At 44.0% G+C, this 17449-nt stretch overlaps 1 protein-coding gene across 1 annotated transcript in view; it reads right to left on the minus strand.

Moving 5' to 3' along the window:
• The window catches only part of BFSP1 (beaded filament structural protein 1, filensin), a 17482-nt gene extending 447 nt beyond the window's left edge, over positions 1-17035 (minus strand). Inside the window, exons 1-8 of the mRNA XM_010076497.1 lie at positions 16518-17035; positions 10522-10582; positions 6959-7054; positions 6085-6177; positions 5284-5391; positions 3584-3804; positions 2126-2211; positions 1-510 (exon numbers count right to left, since the gene is read on the minus strand). Of these exons, the coding sequence (XP_010074799.1) occupies positions 1-510; positions 2126-2211; positions 3584-3804; positions 5284-5391; positions 6085-6177; positions 6959-7054; positions 10522-10582; positions 16518-16888 (1546 nt within the window). The 5' untranslated portion in view covers positions 16889-17035. The remainder of the gene's footprint in view (positions 511-2125; positions 2212-3583; positions 3805-5283; positions 5392-6084; positions 6178-6958; positions 7055-10521; positions 10583-16517) is intronic.
• Positions 17036-17449: the final 414 nt, after the last annotated feature.

Raw genomic sequence — 17449 nt, forward strand, 5'->3', positions numbered from 1 at the left:
GCAGCTCTGGTATGGGCTCTACCTCACCACCATTCATCACCTTCCCGTTGCTGATGGAAACTGTGATCCCTCCCCTCGCTGGGACGCAGGGGGCCAAGATGCAAGGTTCTTCAGAGGGTTCCTCCCCCGTTACCAGCACGTAACGCCCTTTGGGATAGGCATCAGGTTTAGGCTCTGGTTTCTTGTGGACTCTTATTTTCTCCCTCACAATGTTACACAATTTATCGAAGGCTTTACTTATCTGGGCTCCATCAGGTACATCCTCTGGGCCTGTTTCTTTTTCATCGAGTTCTAATCCTTCCTGCCCAGGTTCACAGGTGACTGAGCCTTCATGCCTAAACTCCAGCTGATCTTGGTCAAAATCTTCCAGAGTTCTTTCATACATTCTTTCAGGCGAGAAACCGTCGGTTATGTCTCTAGACATCAGCTCCTTTTTCCTGGCAATTTTCTTTGTCAGAGCTTTTTGTCTGGCCTTTACACTGGTAATATCTTGCACGACCTGGGTGATATCTAGGGAAAAATCAAAACAAAGCGGACAACAAACAGTGCTGAACACAGTTGCTGCAAATGCTAGAGCTGCCTCTCGCCCTCACTGCTGCAGATGGAGAGCTGAATGCAGCATCAAACGCAAGCACAGCTTCTGTCAGCGCATTAAACAGCCTCTCCTCTTGCCTGGGCCCCCTCGGCCAAGTAGCCATTCTGCGTCTGAGGTTGCCCCTGCCATACACAGTGTGAGGACAGGACAGCTGTGCATGTAAGGCAGCTGCACAAAAATGTTCACCTATCAGGTGTGCATTAACGCTTGGCAGGAGCGTTCCACACCTGCAGCTGGACTCAGCACCTTCCTCCCAGGCATCGTGGCAGGGTTTGGCCCTGTTAACCAGACCAGAAACCTCCTCTCCTAAGGCAGGGGCCCAAAGTCAGAGCCCTCATGGCACTTCTGGGTACGGGCAGATGCAGGGAGGTGCATTAGGAGGGAGCAGTGAGCGGCTGTTGGGCATGGAGCTGCCCAGCCAGCGGTGCAGTGCTGCAGAGCTATGTTCTGGCATCACTCGGACACTGATGTTGAGCTCTAGGCCCGTGCAGAGGGAAGCCCTGCCCACAGGCTGTGTGTCCGGTCACCTGGGCAGTTAGTAGCCACAGACCCCAGGACAGCTCAGCAGCAGGAGTGCAGGCAGGCCCCTGATTTCCGTGGCATGAACAGCTAGAGCAAAGGAGGCAGAGGCTGGTACTGGGAATTGCGGGGCCAGAGGACAGATATTACTATGCTTTCCTGCAGACAGTTGTTTTGTCCCATGTCACAGGTACACTACTGCACATAAAATGCCCTGTTTGCCTTGCAGGTGTGGTTATAGTGGGTATAACACAGCACTTTGCAGGACACGTTATTTACAGCTGCTGAGGCTTTGGCCTCAGGCATTACAGACCTATGCCATATAAAACTGCTACAGTTCATAGAGCAGTTAGAAAAATTACAGCTGCACTCCCCAAAAACCCTAATTTGATAGTTTATTTCTGTTCTCAAAGCAGTCTGTAGTTAGTAAAATCCCAGTGAGCCTTGGATTTAACCTACAGTAAGTCATCCCAGATGTTAGTACCTACAGCACCTTTCTATAAACCCGCTCCCCTCTTTGCTAAGAGAAGCCTCCCTAGTTTAGTCCTGGCCATTTCTTTGTCACCAGGTTTACAAGCATCCTAAGTCTTACAAGCAAACATACAACAGGAAGAAACATCATTGAGAGGAAACCAGGCCATGGCATGTAAGCAGGCCCAAAAAAGTGTCCTCTGCCTGCCTCTAGCACCCAACATGCCCTGATGCTCTTTGCATGTAACTAAAGCGTGAGCCAATGACTAGCAACAAGTCAGCTCAAAACCTCCAGCTCTTTCCATAGTTTCAGGTGCCTTCTGACTTTGCTTCTTTTTTACACTTTACTACTTAAGCCAATCAACAGCAAAGAAACTTATTTGCTTATTGTCCCAAAGCCAGCTGAGGTAAGCTGAAACTGCTGCAAGCCTGGAGTCAGGCTGTCATGGCTGGTGTTTGTATGGAAGACAAATGGAAAAAGAGTTTAAAATACAATGATGCTGCTCTTGACAGACACAGGAAGACATGTCACAGGTTTACCTCTTCCCCTTGAAGCTTGAGGCTGGACAGGTCTATAGATCTGCGTGAAGAGTGTGACTGGCGTTCCTGCTATAGCAGAGTTTAACCTGCCGGAGAAGACGCACATCAGTCAGACCTCTCCCCCTCGTTTCCATCAAAAGCAAGTGAAATTGCACAAAAAGAAGCACGGAGGTTAAAGAAATGTATGTCTCTGTGGTGAGGAGTCAAAGAGAATGACAGGAGCCTGTTTCTTGTCTGCAGAAAATCAACACAGCCACAGCACCTTTGCAGGAGTTAGGTCGGTTTCCACCAGCAGGAGATATGGGATGCACCATTCAGTAAAGTATACCAGCAGTTAAAACCCAAAGCAACAAGTTTGCAATTTAGCACAGCACTTTGAAAGGATGGGAAGGTTTTGGATGGGCAAACGGTCAATCCATGCCTACCAGAGGTCAGCAAGAGCTGTACATGCTGGCCAGTAAAATATGAAATTTGCTAGCCATTACAATGTTAACCTGTATATGCCTGACTTCAGAAGGGCAAGAAGAAAACTGAGCAGTCTTCCTTGGAAAATATTTGAGGAGTCAGTGGTACTAAGGGTTAAAAATTAAAACGGAGAGGCTGGCATATATGCAAACTAGTTACTGTGCCTGTGGCCTTTCCAGTCTGCTCTGCCAAAACTTGAGCTATTTTGGCCTCTCAGGAGGACACACATGCTGTGTAGCTATGTGAGAGACGCATGTTTTGATTTTTTTTGGTGCTGAGAATTACCCTTACCGGATACTCCTTACCAGAATGCAGTATCCAAAATGAGACGCTGAAAATTGATGAAATAGCTTTTCCCCATTCATGGCAGATTGACTATTAGTGAGTGTCCTTCCCCTGCATCTTCTGGACAACCCAGAGCAGCAGTTCGGCCGCTTGGGAGCCTGGTCCTGCTGCATCTGCCGGTGCAGGCAGCACCAGGCACGGCTGCAAGAGCCCAGCTCCTTTTCTTGTGCGAGGCTGATGGTGGACATAAGAGGGAGCCATTGCTCCTCCGTAGGTTTAAGAGAGGCACCCAAATCCATGAAAATTTCGTGCAGCCTACTCTTTTTCCTCCCCTTTCTGTGAAGAGTGCTTTGCTGTACAGGACATTTGCCCTGTCTGAGTCCTGCGAGACCAACCAGCCTGTAACGTATCAGCAAGCTTCACTCACAGCCGGGCAGTGGAGAGGGTGTTCAGTTTGCTTTTGTATGTTCCTGACCTCAATACTGATGTCAGGCCAGTATATGGAAAGGAGAAGCTCAAAATGGCTCTAAGCCTTTCTTTGGCAGAGGCTTGACCAGATTTTGCATCTATTTAGGTTGCCATCCCTGGACAGCTACTGGTGTAACAGCCATAGTTTTGTCTGGAGCAAATGCCCTTAAACATACATTTTCGAAAGGAGATAAAAGAGATCACTGGCACCTTTGTGAGAGTCCAGAAATCCAGCCTTACCGGCTTTCCTCGTTCTCGATGATACGTTTGTACCGTTCCAGCTCGTTCTCCAGGGACTGCTGGTAGATCACCAGCTGGCGGCAGTCGGTCGTGTACTTTTCCAAGGTCTTCTCAGCCTCCTCTATCCCCTTCCTAAGGTTTTCAATCTGCTCATTGTAAAGCTGAATTTCATCATCATAACTCTCCTGGGTGTTTTTGATTGCTTGCTCCAGCATGGTTGTCTGGTAAACAAAATTGGTGGGTGAAAGAAGCAGCTCTCAAGTGTGCAGCACTCCCTCAGTTCAAGGGTAATTCAAGGCAAGACATGTTTTATTACGGTACGTGAGGCTGCACTGCTGAAACACAGCGGCAGTTTCACTGCATTTGTTTAGTTATCCAAAACCAGTGCCTCCTTCCCCTCCCCTCATCTGTCCCAAAGCTTCTGCTCCACAATAAGCATGACAGGATCATCATGAGCCAGGGGAACAGCCATGAGATGTCTCCTTCCCTGTGTGCACGAGGCTGGCTGATGTCTCGCTGCACGACTTACAGCTCAGCGTGGATGGTTGTGGCAGAGCAGGCAGTGTCTTACAAGGAGAACAAAAGTGCTTCATTGGGAAGATGTGCCCAGGCAAAACCTGTTCTTCCTTCTCTGTGGCCCACAGACCAAGCACTGAAGGTTAGGGAAGAGTCTTTTTTTTTTTTTTTTTAACAAAAAAACTTCCCTTTTGAATTTAATTCCTCAGCTTTTTTTACTTTATCAATAAAAATAACTGTGCAGTAAGGCCTCAACGCCAGTCACTGGAGTGTGCATCGACCAGGAGGTGGCGATGAGTCCCTTGCAAAAACAAGGGGCAAGACTGAACAGGTGGGATATTTGGCAGTGTCATTCTGCTATCACTTTCTTCTGCTATTTTTGGCTACTGACTATTTCCTTTATCACTTGGGATTTTTTTTCCCCTTTTCAAACAGCTTTTAAACAGATGAACTCACAAAAAGCTAATGGGGCAATAACTGACTAATGGATTCTTTAATAACTGATTTATTTCTGTATGTTACAGGCAAGATTTTCAAAAACCTTTTAAGAGTCTAAATTTAGGAGCTAAGTCCCTTGGTATTAGTTCAATTATATCGCAGTGTACGAGGGGACCAACAGATTCCACAGACCCCTTTAGTGTGCAGCGCTCCGGAGGTGGGGTTGACAACCTCTCTGCAACATGTTTATCCGGTTCAGAAACAGGAAAGCGAAGGAGCTCAAGGACACTTCAGTCATCAGCTCCAGCCTTCACTGTCACAAGCAACCATGTCATCAACCTCCGTTCGTAAAGTTATTTCACTCTTTTTATCTCAAGGCACAAGAATGAATGAGTTAATAAACTCTTTCTAAATGGGACATGAAGATTTGATTTTGAAAGCAGCACGATTAATCCCCCAGAGTGCCTCTCGCCATCTGCCAGCAGAAGAGTGATTTTCTCCCCTTTTTTTCTATATTGATTCATTATCTCCTATCACTATATTGATTCTTGCGCTTCCAAGAGCCTCTTTGTCCTTTCCACCAGAGCATCAGACACAAGAAAGAGACCAAGGAAAGAACCTGGGGTAGCATTGTCCCTGAGTGCCCTAGTGAGGGAAGTTACGCTCAAGAATTTAAGAGCTGTGGCTGTAAAAAGAGCAGAGTTCATGAGCATTATAGCTGTGTTTATGGATAGTGATGGCAGTACCTCTGTCTGAAGTTTGTATTTCTGTGCCTGTAGCTGGCAGAGGATGCTCTTGTATTCCTCCAGCTGGCTTTGCAGCACAGGGATCCTCCTCTCCGCTATCAGTTTTTCCTGGTTCAAAGAAAACAATGTGTGTACAGGAAAGTATGTTTCACTCTTTTAAAAAGAGACAAAGAAATTCCGCTACTGGAAATAAACTGTAAAGACAAACAGAAAATTACAAAAGACAAATAAAAAGATGTGTCTTGAACCTCAAGGAAATCCCTGTGGCATGGCTTTGAGAATAAAAGATGTCAGATGGCAGGCCTGCAGAAGTACAGTTATGTTGAAATTAGACCCTCTAGATACAGCTCTTCATATCTTCTTCCAACTAATAAACGTTTTTGTCAGAGCCACTCAGACTGGTTGGAATCACCAAGTTTTCATCTAGTGAATCTATGTGATTTACAAATTTTCACCACATCTTGCTCCTTCAGGACAACTACTACTTTCTCTGAAAATATTCATATATCCTGCCAGCTCCTCCTCAGACAGGAAACACAACTACTTCAACTATCTTCGGACTAGCCATTTTGGGGGTTAATACATATGCTGGAGTGCACCTGACTAATGCAACCTCTCCTCTCCTGACCAATTCTGTTTTCCAAAGCTACAGACTTTTTCTCTCATATTCAGAATTTAGTACTTACAGTTGTTGCAGTTTTCATCTAACCTTGAAGGGAGTGTTACAGGAATAAATTTTGTGAATAAACATTGACTCTTTCTTACTTCGAGCAGCATGATTTTACTGACAGCAATACTTACCTCACATATGCCAGTGGTTATAGGGGACACACGAGGAGTTGTCTGGATGATCTGCTGCAAAACAGTGACGTAGGTCTGGATTTCCATAAGGTTCTATGGTGAAGTAAAAAACATTTTCATCAGCAAATGCCATAGCAAGGTGCTCCCTTCCATGTGCTCCACTTCTGGGGATTATTCCTAGATATTTACTTCTTTCAGCGTATAAAAGTCAAGTTAGTGTTCGGATTTGGTTTTGGAACGTGGCTTTAGACCTGATAAATTACAGGCATTTGGCTAAGTGACAATATAGTTCATAGTTTTAATTAAAGATTCTGTGAGTTCCAATTTCACAGGAAATTGTGAAAATAAGAACCACAAATACTCTTGCATGTGGTCCAAAAAAAATGAGCTGCTTCTTTCAAAAGCAGCAAAGATTGGCCTGATCCCAAGCCTCACAGCTCTTTCCCAGGAAGGAAAAGGGGGCTGCATGTGTTAAAGTTAGCTGCAGTGTAATCATACAGCCACAGGCTTATGTCTGCTGATTAACTGGAATTCTCTGGCCCAGAAAATTGGGAATCCCTCTCTGATGAAAGCAATAGCTTCTTAGCATGAAATTCAGGACAGCCTGACCAGCCTGTTGGGCTGAATCATGATAACAAGTCAACAAATTCAAGACATAGCTACAGGAGTCAATTTGGATGCTTGCAGCCATCCAGCTGTTGGGCTTGACCTCCACACTGCAGCTGTTGTGCCCACTGAAAACATGCAGTGCTGTATTTACCCACCAAAACACAAAACGGGATTTGCTTTAATTTGCCACTGGAATAGATCAGGGAGAAGGGCAAGGCTTCATACATCTCTAGAAGATCTAAAGATTGTAAATTCAGACAGTTACCTTCTTGTATCTGTCCTTTGTGGCATTAATGTCATCCTGCAGGAACTGGGACTCGATCTGCAACTCCAGGTTGCACAGCAGTGCTTCATCAGCTTCCTGCAATGCAGAGACACACAGTACGGTCAGTACATATGGCTGGAGTGCCCAAACCACAGCAGCCACTTAGCCATAACGTGAGTTGTTTACATGCGTAGCAGGCTGCGTGAAGAATTAAAGCCTGCTGGGAGAAACAAAAGCATTATGAAACCAGCAAACAACAGGCACCTTATTCACCGTGTTCTCTGATTGTACATGCTGCTTTTCCACACAAATATAATTTATGATACAGTTTGGCACCAGCACTGTCAAAATACATTTACCATATGCTTTATGAGTGCTGGGAGCCAAGTAATAGACGCTATGAAGTAACAGTCTTTGATGCTAAAAGCTTGCCATCGTGCATGAACCTTAAGCAGATGACATCAACAGACTAGGGCATGGATTTCTCTAGTGTTTATGACAGGACCTGAGGTATCCTGACACCTTTTTAATATCCCCAGTAAAGAATTCCTTAAAAAAAAACCCAGGAGGTCCAAAGCATTTTCACTCCTTTTGGTGTGTTCTCAAATATCACAAATGTTTGCCAGGTTTGGAGACATTTCTGGAAATGAAAAATGAGCAAGTCCAGAAAAAGTCAGTTTGCTGCAGAAGTTTGTAACATATTGGGGATTGTGAGGACTAAAGTTCATAATGTCTAATTAATTCAGAGGACAAGGCGTAGGACTAACAATCATCATCTCAAAGTACATAGATATGAGTGGCACTGGTATTTAAATCCAGTGAAATCTCAATTTCTGTTCAAAGGTCTAATTTAGATATTTCCTATGTTACATTATTTAATACAAGCCCTTGAATACAGAATGATTTCCATGGAACTTAGCAATATATTTCACTAACATATAAGTGTGATGGGAACAGCTTTATTCTTCTACTTAGTGCATTCCTTCTTGGTTAGATTTATCATTAACTAATACTGTAAAATATTGCTTTTGAGGAAGTATCTTGAAAGTTGTCAACTGAATCTTCCTTGCAACTCTACAAAATTTATAAGTCCCTCCCCCAGTTTGCAAGAAAGTCTCAATATCTGCATTTAACTCAAAGTGTAAAAAATAAAAAATTATTTAAAGGTGTCCCTTTAAAACTACCTACGTGCTGTAAATATTTTTCCATGAGCGGATCATGACAAGTAAAAGACTGAAATCTATGGGTGCTGCATATGACTGGCAGAAAGGGATTTTTCTTTTTTGTGAGTGCACAGCATGCGCTATTCCAAAAATGTGTAGATGTTAGCTGCCTCATTATGTGGCTGAGCCTACCAGCCAGAGGCCTCTCCAGCAGTCTCTCTGCTTTGTGAGACAACGGCTGATTCAGACACATCCAGACCAGCACATTCAGAACCAGTCATCAGAAACACCCAGTGCTTTTCTGCACTCCTCTGCCTTCCTATTGAAAGGAAGATCAGCAGGACAATGGCCATGTTGGGATGTTGTGGGGGGGGGGAGCAAAAAAAAAAAAAAGAAGCCCCCAGGCCCCTAGATAATACTGATAAGCAAATATTTCTGCATGTAATAAGCAAAAGCAGCATTTGGCTTTCTAAATGTTCCTTCAAAGGGGAAAAAAATACTTCTGCTTTTATTCCGTGCTTTCAGATAGACCAGATGCATCGATGCTGTGTATCAGAACCTACACATTTTCTTCCAAACTTTACAGTATTCGGTATTCACACGACTTCAAAAAAACACATTCTTCTTTAGGTGCTGATTCCAGAACGTTGATCCATATGCTGAAGCAGCATTTTCATTTACCATGGAAGAGAAATCCCTTAGATCTCTCCAGAACCACTGCAGATTTTCCAGACTGATTCTCCATCTGTCGAAGAGGCATGAGTTTACATCTGCACATGTTTCAGGCTATGTCTTGGGCACTGTACTGAACATCAACTGTGTTCCCTCCAGCATTCGGTGCCTCAGTGGGAGCAGCCAGGGGCAGCCCTGACACATCCTTGGATGAAAACAGCCCTCCGTGGCTCAAGATCTTGTCAGCTCTGCCTGGGGTTGTCACATTAATCCACTTTCCTTTAGCCACAGACTGGCTGAGAGGAACTGTGAAGATGGACTCACCAGCTCCAGCTACCCCTTACAAAATATTTGTCTCCACAAATACTTTTCAAGAACTTGCAGGGTGTCCAGGAGCCCTGCTAGCATGCTGGAAAATAGCCCTGATGCAGGATATCTAGAGTTCACTGGAGATAGAAATGCTAAAACACACTTATTTTTTTTTTAATATAAAACATGCCTGTCATTGATATCACAGTGCTCAAGGAAAACAGCTCCTGCCATTTGTAGTGAGGAAATTAAAACACATCTCTATTTAATCCACCCATAACTGTTTCCCACTAGAGAAGATGAAGGATGAGCTGTGAAAAATAGAACTGGGGGAAGATATAATACAACTTTATTTACTCAGATGAAAGCTAGTAGCAAGAGAGGATGAATCAGGCTTTCTCAGTTTCACAGAATTGATTTGGAAACTTCCTAAATATGCTAGTAAACCTTTTATCTTTTCTCTGAGCATGATTATTATTATTGTTATTATTTCTCTTCCCATGGTATTAGTTCAGGAAAGTGCAGCTCAATATAAACATTCCTCATGTTTTGCTGTGAAAGGAACAAATCGGGGGGGCTCTGGCTTCTCTTTTATTTGGAAACCTAATGGGAAGCTGAGAGTCTCTCCTGAGAAGGGCTGACCATATCCTGAAAGGGACTGAGGAGCTTCGAGACCCACAACTTCAAGGCTTGGACATAATAAGCATTTTCTCATGCCATATCATTTCTAAATATACTTTCATACAGTAGCTGTATTAAAAAAAGGGGGGAAGGGGGGAAGATGGTATTTAGCAACACATTTTCTCCAGTCATATTCTGGACTCTTGGATATGTGTACTAGCTGCATGGTATGACTAACAGATGGGCTTTTCCTACCTCTGAATGTAGATTATAATTTGCTCAAAGAGAAATTGTGTTCTGAGTTAAAAAAAGAGTGTTAAAGGAGTTATTAAAGGCACCTAAACGTGTGCCAGATCTTCAGCAAGGGTGAATTTGCAAAGGAAGAAACACATATGTCAACTCCAGGTCCTGAAACAAACGCAGGAGCCATTTGCTGATGCTCTAAAAGGAGTGTTATGCAGTAAGTAGATCCTCCTAGTGTTTGGTCTTACTGAAAAATTAATGACTTCCTGTGCACAGCTGAGGCTGTGGGCTGCAGATGGCACATGCTACACAACCAAAATCAGCAGGACTGTACAGAGCAGGGTGCTACACAGTGCGTAGGCACACGGCGAGGCTCAGCCATTTGCACAAGGGGATGGAGGTGAAAGAGAACTTTTCATCAGTGCATAATGACAAGAAAAGCCTTGTTCTGACATTTTATCTTCCCACTGCTTCTTCAAAGCAGCATGCTGTAGCAAATGAAACCAAAGGAAAAAAATTATAAAGACCTTTCCCTTTCCATTTTTCCAGGCTTACCTTATTAAGGCGTTCAAGGGTTTCTTTTAGCCTCTGCTGATATTCACGTTCATTTCTATACCTGAAACAGAACAAAGGAGATGAGGTTCAATAGTTCATCCTTCTGCAAACTCCGTTGTCATCTGCACTATCATGCACGATATATGCTTCACACTGAAGCAGAATATGAATCTTGAAGGGGCCCAAAAGTTTTATTTAAGCATTAGCATTAAATTTTTTTTTTGGTCCCAGATGCTGAGAGTAATTCCAGAATTGACTAACTTCTTGTCCTCAACTTGCATAGAGGAAGACAATGGAATGCCACACATTTGCTACCACTTTTTCACAGAAAGCCCAAGAACAGATTATTTACAATAAAAGTGTCTTCAATTGGTGTTGGACTACAGTGACAGCTATTCATCAGTGGTTACTATGTGAATATTTGCTACATTGGCATATTAGCATTTAATTACGTTGCACTTGGTTTTCTGTTCTAACGGATGCTGTTCAATAAGCATTTTCACTACAGACACACTAAACACAAAGGTTGCAATTTCACATATTGATTGTGTGTGAATAATGTTGTATTAGGATGCTTTGATAACTCAAGCTTTGTGTCCTCTTTAATAGCAATTCATATTTCAGTTTGGTAAAAATCACATGTGAGTCTTAGTAAGGACTGCATTTAGCCAACTATTCTTATGCGTTTATAGAATGTCCACAAGTCCATGTTCCTGTACTGAGTGAACAATGGATGTACATTGTGTTTATCTTTCACTTGAGGAAACAGCACATTATTCTGTAAGAATTAGGACTCTGTATTTGTATGTTAGATAGAATTGTTTTCTAGAAAATCCTTTTACCTGCAGCATACAAAACTTCATAATTGCTGATCATCGTTGTTTATTCCTTTCCCTAAATAAACTATATATAAAGTGTTTAATAGGAAACATGGTTTAATGAGACCCCACTAAGAGAAAAAACAGCCATAAGCATCTTACAGTACAAGGCAATGCGACTTTGCCACCAGTACTGAACAAGAGCTTCATCAAACTCCATCTGCTGCCAGTGCCAAAGTACCTGAATTCAGTCTATTCCTATTTCTTTGCTTTCCCTAAAGTGACAGAGATACAGAGATACCAAAAGCTGTCAACTTCTCACTTTCTACAAGAAATCCTTATGGTGGGTGACAAGTCAACTCTGGTGGTGAACGTCCTTCATTTGCAGTACAAGCAATGGACATGAATACAAGCACGAACCCTGGCTGAAATTCCGAATTAAACATAAGCCCCCTTCTGTTTTCTGAAATCATTGATTCAGCCCAGATACGCTGGTGGCATCTAAGGGACGTGCTCCAGTCAACAGGGAACTTGTCAGTTCCTGGACTGAACACATCAAGGATCAAGTTACAATGGTCATGTCAACCTCAGTTCTTTCTTTTTATCTCCTGAAGGATGAACAGCTAATGTTATTCTCATATCTTTCAACGTCTTGGAAAGCTGAGGGGATGAGGTCACTCACGAACTGACCAGGACCACAAAAGCAGAATCTGGCAGAACAAAGAAACTGACTCAACTTGGTGCTCTGGTTTCCAAACTTTCCCTTCTTTTGAAATCCCATAATGTCAGCAGGGTTGGTCACTGGTCCTGTTTTACCATTCTTACAATGAACAGCAAAGAAACAAGTGAAAATGATGAGGTTTTATTTCATTATCACTCCTAGATAGCACTCAGCTGAAGTGCTATTTTCTGACAAAACTAAACCAATGTCTCTGCCAAATTGTATTGACATTGGGTTCACTTCCAAGGGTACAACCAAGAATGTTCAGCTTCAAAAGCGAGACTGCTGTTGTTTCCGTTGTTTATTAAGCAGCTCACCTCCAAACAGTTTTCTATCTATAACTTTTTTTGTGTGCAGTTGACAGTAAACGACTTTGTTAACTTAGATACTTTCTGACAACTGAGCACGAATGAAGCGATTGTGTCAGCTTGTGAAAATCAAATACACAGCTACAATAAAAGGCTGGGTTTATACTTCTAGTAATATATAACCACCCTACAGAGTCAGAGTCTAAACCTTGGCCCTAATGTCATTCAGACCTGGTCAAATCTGCCTAGTTCCTAGGTCCTCACTCAAAATTTCTCTCAATAACTGAAATATTCAGCTACATTTTCCTTCACTCTCAAATAACTCAAAGACCTGCTGTTCAATCTACTCCAGAAGCTCAGTGCAAAAGGGGTAAGCACCTCTTAGAAATGCTTGAGGCCTAAAGACAACTCTGTGTCTGCTGAAATGTATCTAAGTACATGCAGTGGCTGACAAATTGCAGCCCTGGTATGCTTCAAACCTGATTTCAGTGTTCAAGTAATCAGCTGGACATGTTGAAAAGAAGTCAAGCTTTTCTTAGATGGTTGCTGGTCAGCCTTTCCTGGACCTTAAGAGCCATGAAGTTAATTTGCTTCTTTAAAAAAAAAAAAAACCAAACAAAACTTTCTTCATCTAGTCAAGTAGCTTAAGGGCTGCAACAAACCTTTGTGGACTGTTTCGAAAAAAAATGGATATTAATTGGGTTTTTTGCATAGGGGAAAAGAAGTGGAGTAGAGAGCCCTGCCAGGCTCCAACAAAGGAGGTTCCCATTACCTCACCTCTTAGCCTAGCAGCTCTCTGTTGGGGCACTGACAAATTTCCAGCTATCTGCTAAGCCTCTTGAGCCCCCTCACAGCTCAGGGCACTGGTGGGAGCATCGGGCATGCAGGAGGGTAGCCCACTGCTGGCCTTGTTTCTCTACCCGGGAAGCACAGCTCCAGCAGTGCTGTAAATCTCTTTTCCCATCCACAGCTGACAAACAGGCTGTGCTTGCTCTTAAAAGATGGGGCCAGGGCAAGGTCCCTGTTGTTTTTCTTCGGAGCCTGCCTCTGTGGCAGTGCAAGCACTGGCGCCCCTCCAAAGAGAAAACAGTCACAATACATCCTCATAATGCTCAATGGTCAGATACTCAACTTAGTGTTAAGTTTGTGCTTTTAATATAAAGAGAAATGCTGCCTCTCTGTTGAACCCTACTGAACTCCTCCATACATGAAACCTCTTGGCTTGCCACAAGATGAGGATAAACTTTTCTACTACTTTTGTCCATTTCAGTTCCCCTGAGGCACTTTGCTGGCCTTTTCTCAATAGAGGCAGCAGTCATTTGGGTGCCAGAGAGCAAAAACTGCAAAATTATGGTCTTCCAAGGATGACGGACAGGCCAATAATGTCTGTATTTCATACCCTGAAAGCTAGGATGAGCCCCGTGAGGGCTCTGCTATGCTGATCTATGAACAGATCGCTGCCTGCATTATCAAGAAGCTGCTATCAGGTGGCTGTCAGCCACGGGGCAAGACTTTGGCAGTCCGAGAAGGGGGTGGAGGGCTGTCAGGACCTCCTCACCTGCCGCTGCAATAGGATAAAACTCTCCCTATCACCAGAGAAGCAGCGGCAGCATGGACACAACCTCTGTGGACAGGGCTTGAAGACAGGTTTGCCGATGGTCATGGGCTACGGAGTCTCTACTGCTCACCATATCCCAGCTATCCTGTTTTTCTGCTTGTTTTTGTTTTCTCTCCTGGGTGCTGGGTCTCCACTGTGGCCCCAAAGGCTGTCAGCTCATCTGAGCATCACCACACGGTGCAGCTTGGAGAAGACAGTGCCAATTACCATGTCTAGCAACTTCCAGGGAATTGTATTGTATACAAAACCCACAAGATTAGCACTGAATTAATTTTAAATTAAATGGTTGATTAGCAAGACTTTAAATTTCTGAAGTTAATTAATCCTGTTCAGTCAAGGGTGCTAAAATCTGGGTTTCAGCATCAATTCCTAATATCATGGAGAGTCCTTTGCTATGGCCAGATGCAACATTGCTATGAAAATGATGCTTGATAAAATTAACATAATTTTACGCTAATTGTTTGGATGCATCTTTTTATGAGATGCATCCAAACAATTCTTACTGATGCTTTTTTTGCAGCTTCAAGAGAAAGAATTCTCCACTAGTACAGTCTGAATTATTGATGTTAATGTGAAAAGCTATGAATGTGGCTAGAGAGGATTTAAAAACAAATTTTAACATAAGATCTGCTTTTCAATGGTTCATGCACATTTAATTGTACAGACCCGGTAGTCTCAGGCCCTACTGAGTTTAAATGTGGCTTTAAAAGGTCTACTTATATAAATGTAGCTTTTAAAGGTTTACTTATAGGCATAAATCTATTTTCCAAATTGTGTGTGTGAGTAAAAGAATGGCTTGTAAGAGCTAAAATTCTTTGCATTGATGAAGGACACAGGCATTTGTCAGTTAATTGGTACACAATTCAGTACTCAAAGAGATTTTGTTAATCAGAGTGTGCTAAAAGTAGATGCTTTATGTTTCAAAATGAAGCAAGAAACCCACATTGCCTGCTGCCAGGTGAGCGCAGACCCATGTAGGAGAGCAGGTCTCCAGCACAGGAATGCTTCTGGTTTCAGTAGCATGGCAAGGCTCTAACACACCACAGACGACGAGGTAGTGCGCACAGAGCAGTGTGCGGGGCTGGGAGGGCAGGGTGAGGCTGCAGTATGGCTGCTGATTGCAATGTATCATCGGACCACAGGCTAAAGACACAGGTGGCCTCGACGTCAATTGTCTCGCATCTGCTTTCTGTCTCTTTCCAGTTGAAAAATGATTTGAGACAGAAAAGGAAAATATTATCAGTCTTACTAGTCCAGAGGAGTGGAAAATGAGTAGAGGATCAGACAGACAAATCATGCCATTTGGGGAAGGTCGGACAAAAAGTCTGTTATGGAGACAAGGAATGAAATGTTGAGGGACTCATATTTCTGCAGTAACAAGACAGTGCCCCAGATGATTCACCTTTTGCCTTATTAAGAATGCTTCTGGTGAGTGTGGTGAACATTGCCTGGGAGTGGCTGCACTATATACCAAGACTGCGTTTGTTGAAAGTATTTAATTTTTCTTCTTCCCATCACTGTCAGTGAGAAGTGTTTCTAAGCTAAAACATGCTATATGGAGTTTCACCCCTCACCCTTTGGTGGGGAAGAGGATGAAAAGCTCCTCTTCAGCCTCCATGCTGCTGCCAAATTTCCCTGGGTGAACTAGCGAGACAGATGTTTAGGGGAAAAAAAAACTTGACCCATAAGTAAGAGGAAGCCAAGACCCTTCTCTCCTGTGAGCAGTCTTTTTATGAGAATGCTCACCAAGTCTCACTGTGTAATTAATTAAGCAGCATGGCCAACACTGCCTGTTGCTGAAGGAAAGGGACCACATGTGTCTGGAGGCACTCGTATGCCTCAGACCCCAAGGCTCCCGCTCTTTGATTTATGGTGCCACTGAGGTTAAAGAGGTAAAGTTAGGGGGGAACCTGTTCTTACAGCTATTGCTTTAGTAGCACGAGATGGAAATAATGGGATGCAAGGGAGAAGAGGAGGGTGATTAGGCAAATTTCACATACCAGGAAAAAAACTATTTACTTTCTTTCCATGCTGCATCTGTAATGGATGGCACAGACTGGCCCAGGTGCCTCACAATGCCTGTAAATATGAGTTTCTCAGAGATGTCCCACACATTTCAGGAGATGTTTGGGGTCATGTAACTCTGTGCTGCTCAGACACAAGATTTCCTTCAAGATGTTTGGTTTTTTAAATGGGTTATTCCCTCTTTGCAGCTCAGATCACAGTCCCCCTAAAGCTAATTAACAACAGCAACCAACATGTGCCACGTCGAAGACCTGCTGCCACGGAAACAAGAGGGCAATTGCCCATCTAGTAGCTGTGAGACCATGAAATGGAGAGCTGGAGCTTCCTACGTCCTGACACCTTGCTTTTCATCATAGGCTTATACTCCATCCCTGACTACAAGTCTGATACACATGGAGAGGCATCACCCATGCATGAGAAGCAGCCAGTGACACCAAACCCATTGGCACTACAAAGATTAACTACAGAAACAATACCACTTATCTTCCTCCATTCGCAAGCCTTACTTGTTGCGGTACTCATCGAGCATGCGCTGGGCATCCTTTTCTTCCCGCTCCAGCTTGGCTCGGTCAGATGCCAACTCACGCATTCGTTGGCGGTTGAACTCGATCTGTCCGGCGAAGGCCTCGTCCAAGCCCACTAGCTCATCCATGCGCTGGAAGGTCTCCAGTTGCTTGCGCAGGATGGTGTTGCGCTGCTCCAGCACACGCGCCCGGTTGATGTAGCTGGCGAAGCGCTCGTTGAACTCCTGCAGGTTCTCCAGGCCCCGGGCTTGGGCCAAGCTGTCGAATTCAGGGGAGCCTCGCAGCTCATCGTAAGCATCCGACCGCTCGTACTTCTCCTTGCGCACCTCGCGGAGGAAGCTGCTCCTGTACATGGCTTCGGGGGGGCTGAGTGGTGCCGGGGTCCCCTCTTGTGTGCCTGCCTGTCTTTCCAGTTTGGATCTGAATTATGTCTGGGGGGTTTGGGGAGGAAGAACTAAACATAATCACCCCCCCAGGTGATTAGGACTTGTCTCCAGGGCGGTTTGTGGCACTAAAGGCATCATCTGCAGCAGTGAATTAAATAAATGCCAATGGCCCCGCCTTGGGGCTGCCTGTCCAGGCATCAGCAGTTCGGAGGAGCTGTGGGTATGGGAGGAGCGAGGGGCTTTTCTTTTTGAGCGTTGCAATTGTGTATGGCCAGAATCAAAGAGAGCAACGTCCAGCTTTCACTCGGTGGATTAAAGTGTTATCCACAGACAACAAAACAAGCGCTTTGCAGTTTCAGAGGCTGAGCTCAAAGCTTTTCGTGGCCATGCTGAGGGGAGAGCTTTGTCCCATGGTGTTGTCCCCAGGGCTGTGAGCAGTGGCCTTCTGCTGAGCCAGGATTTTGGTTTGAGTGGATAGCACAGCTTGATTTTTGTTATTTGACAGTTTTATGACTGTTCAGGATGATG

This window comes from Pterocles gutturalis, unplaced genomic scaffold, assembly GCF_000699245.1.
Source record: "Pterocles gutturalis isolate BGI_N339 unplaced genomic scaffold, ASM69924v1 scaffold34403, whole genome shotgun sequence".
NCBI classification, from domain to species: domain Eukaryota; kingdom Metazoa; phylum Chordata; class Aves; order Pterocliformes; family Pteroclidae; genus Pterocles; species Pterocles gutturalis.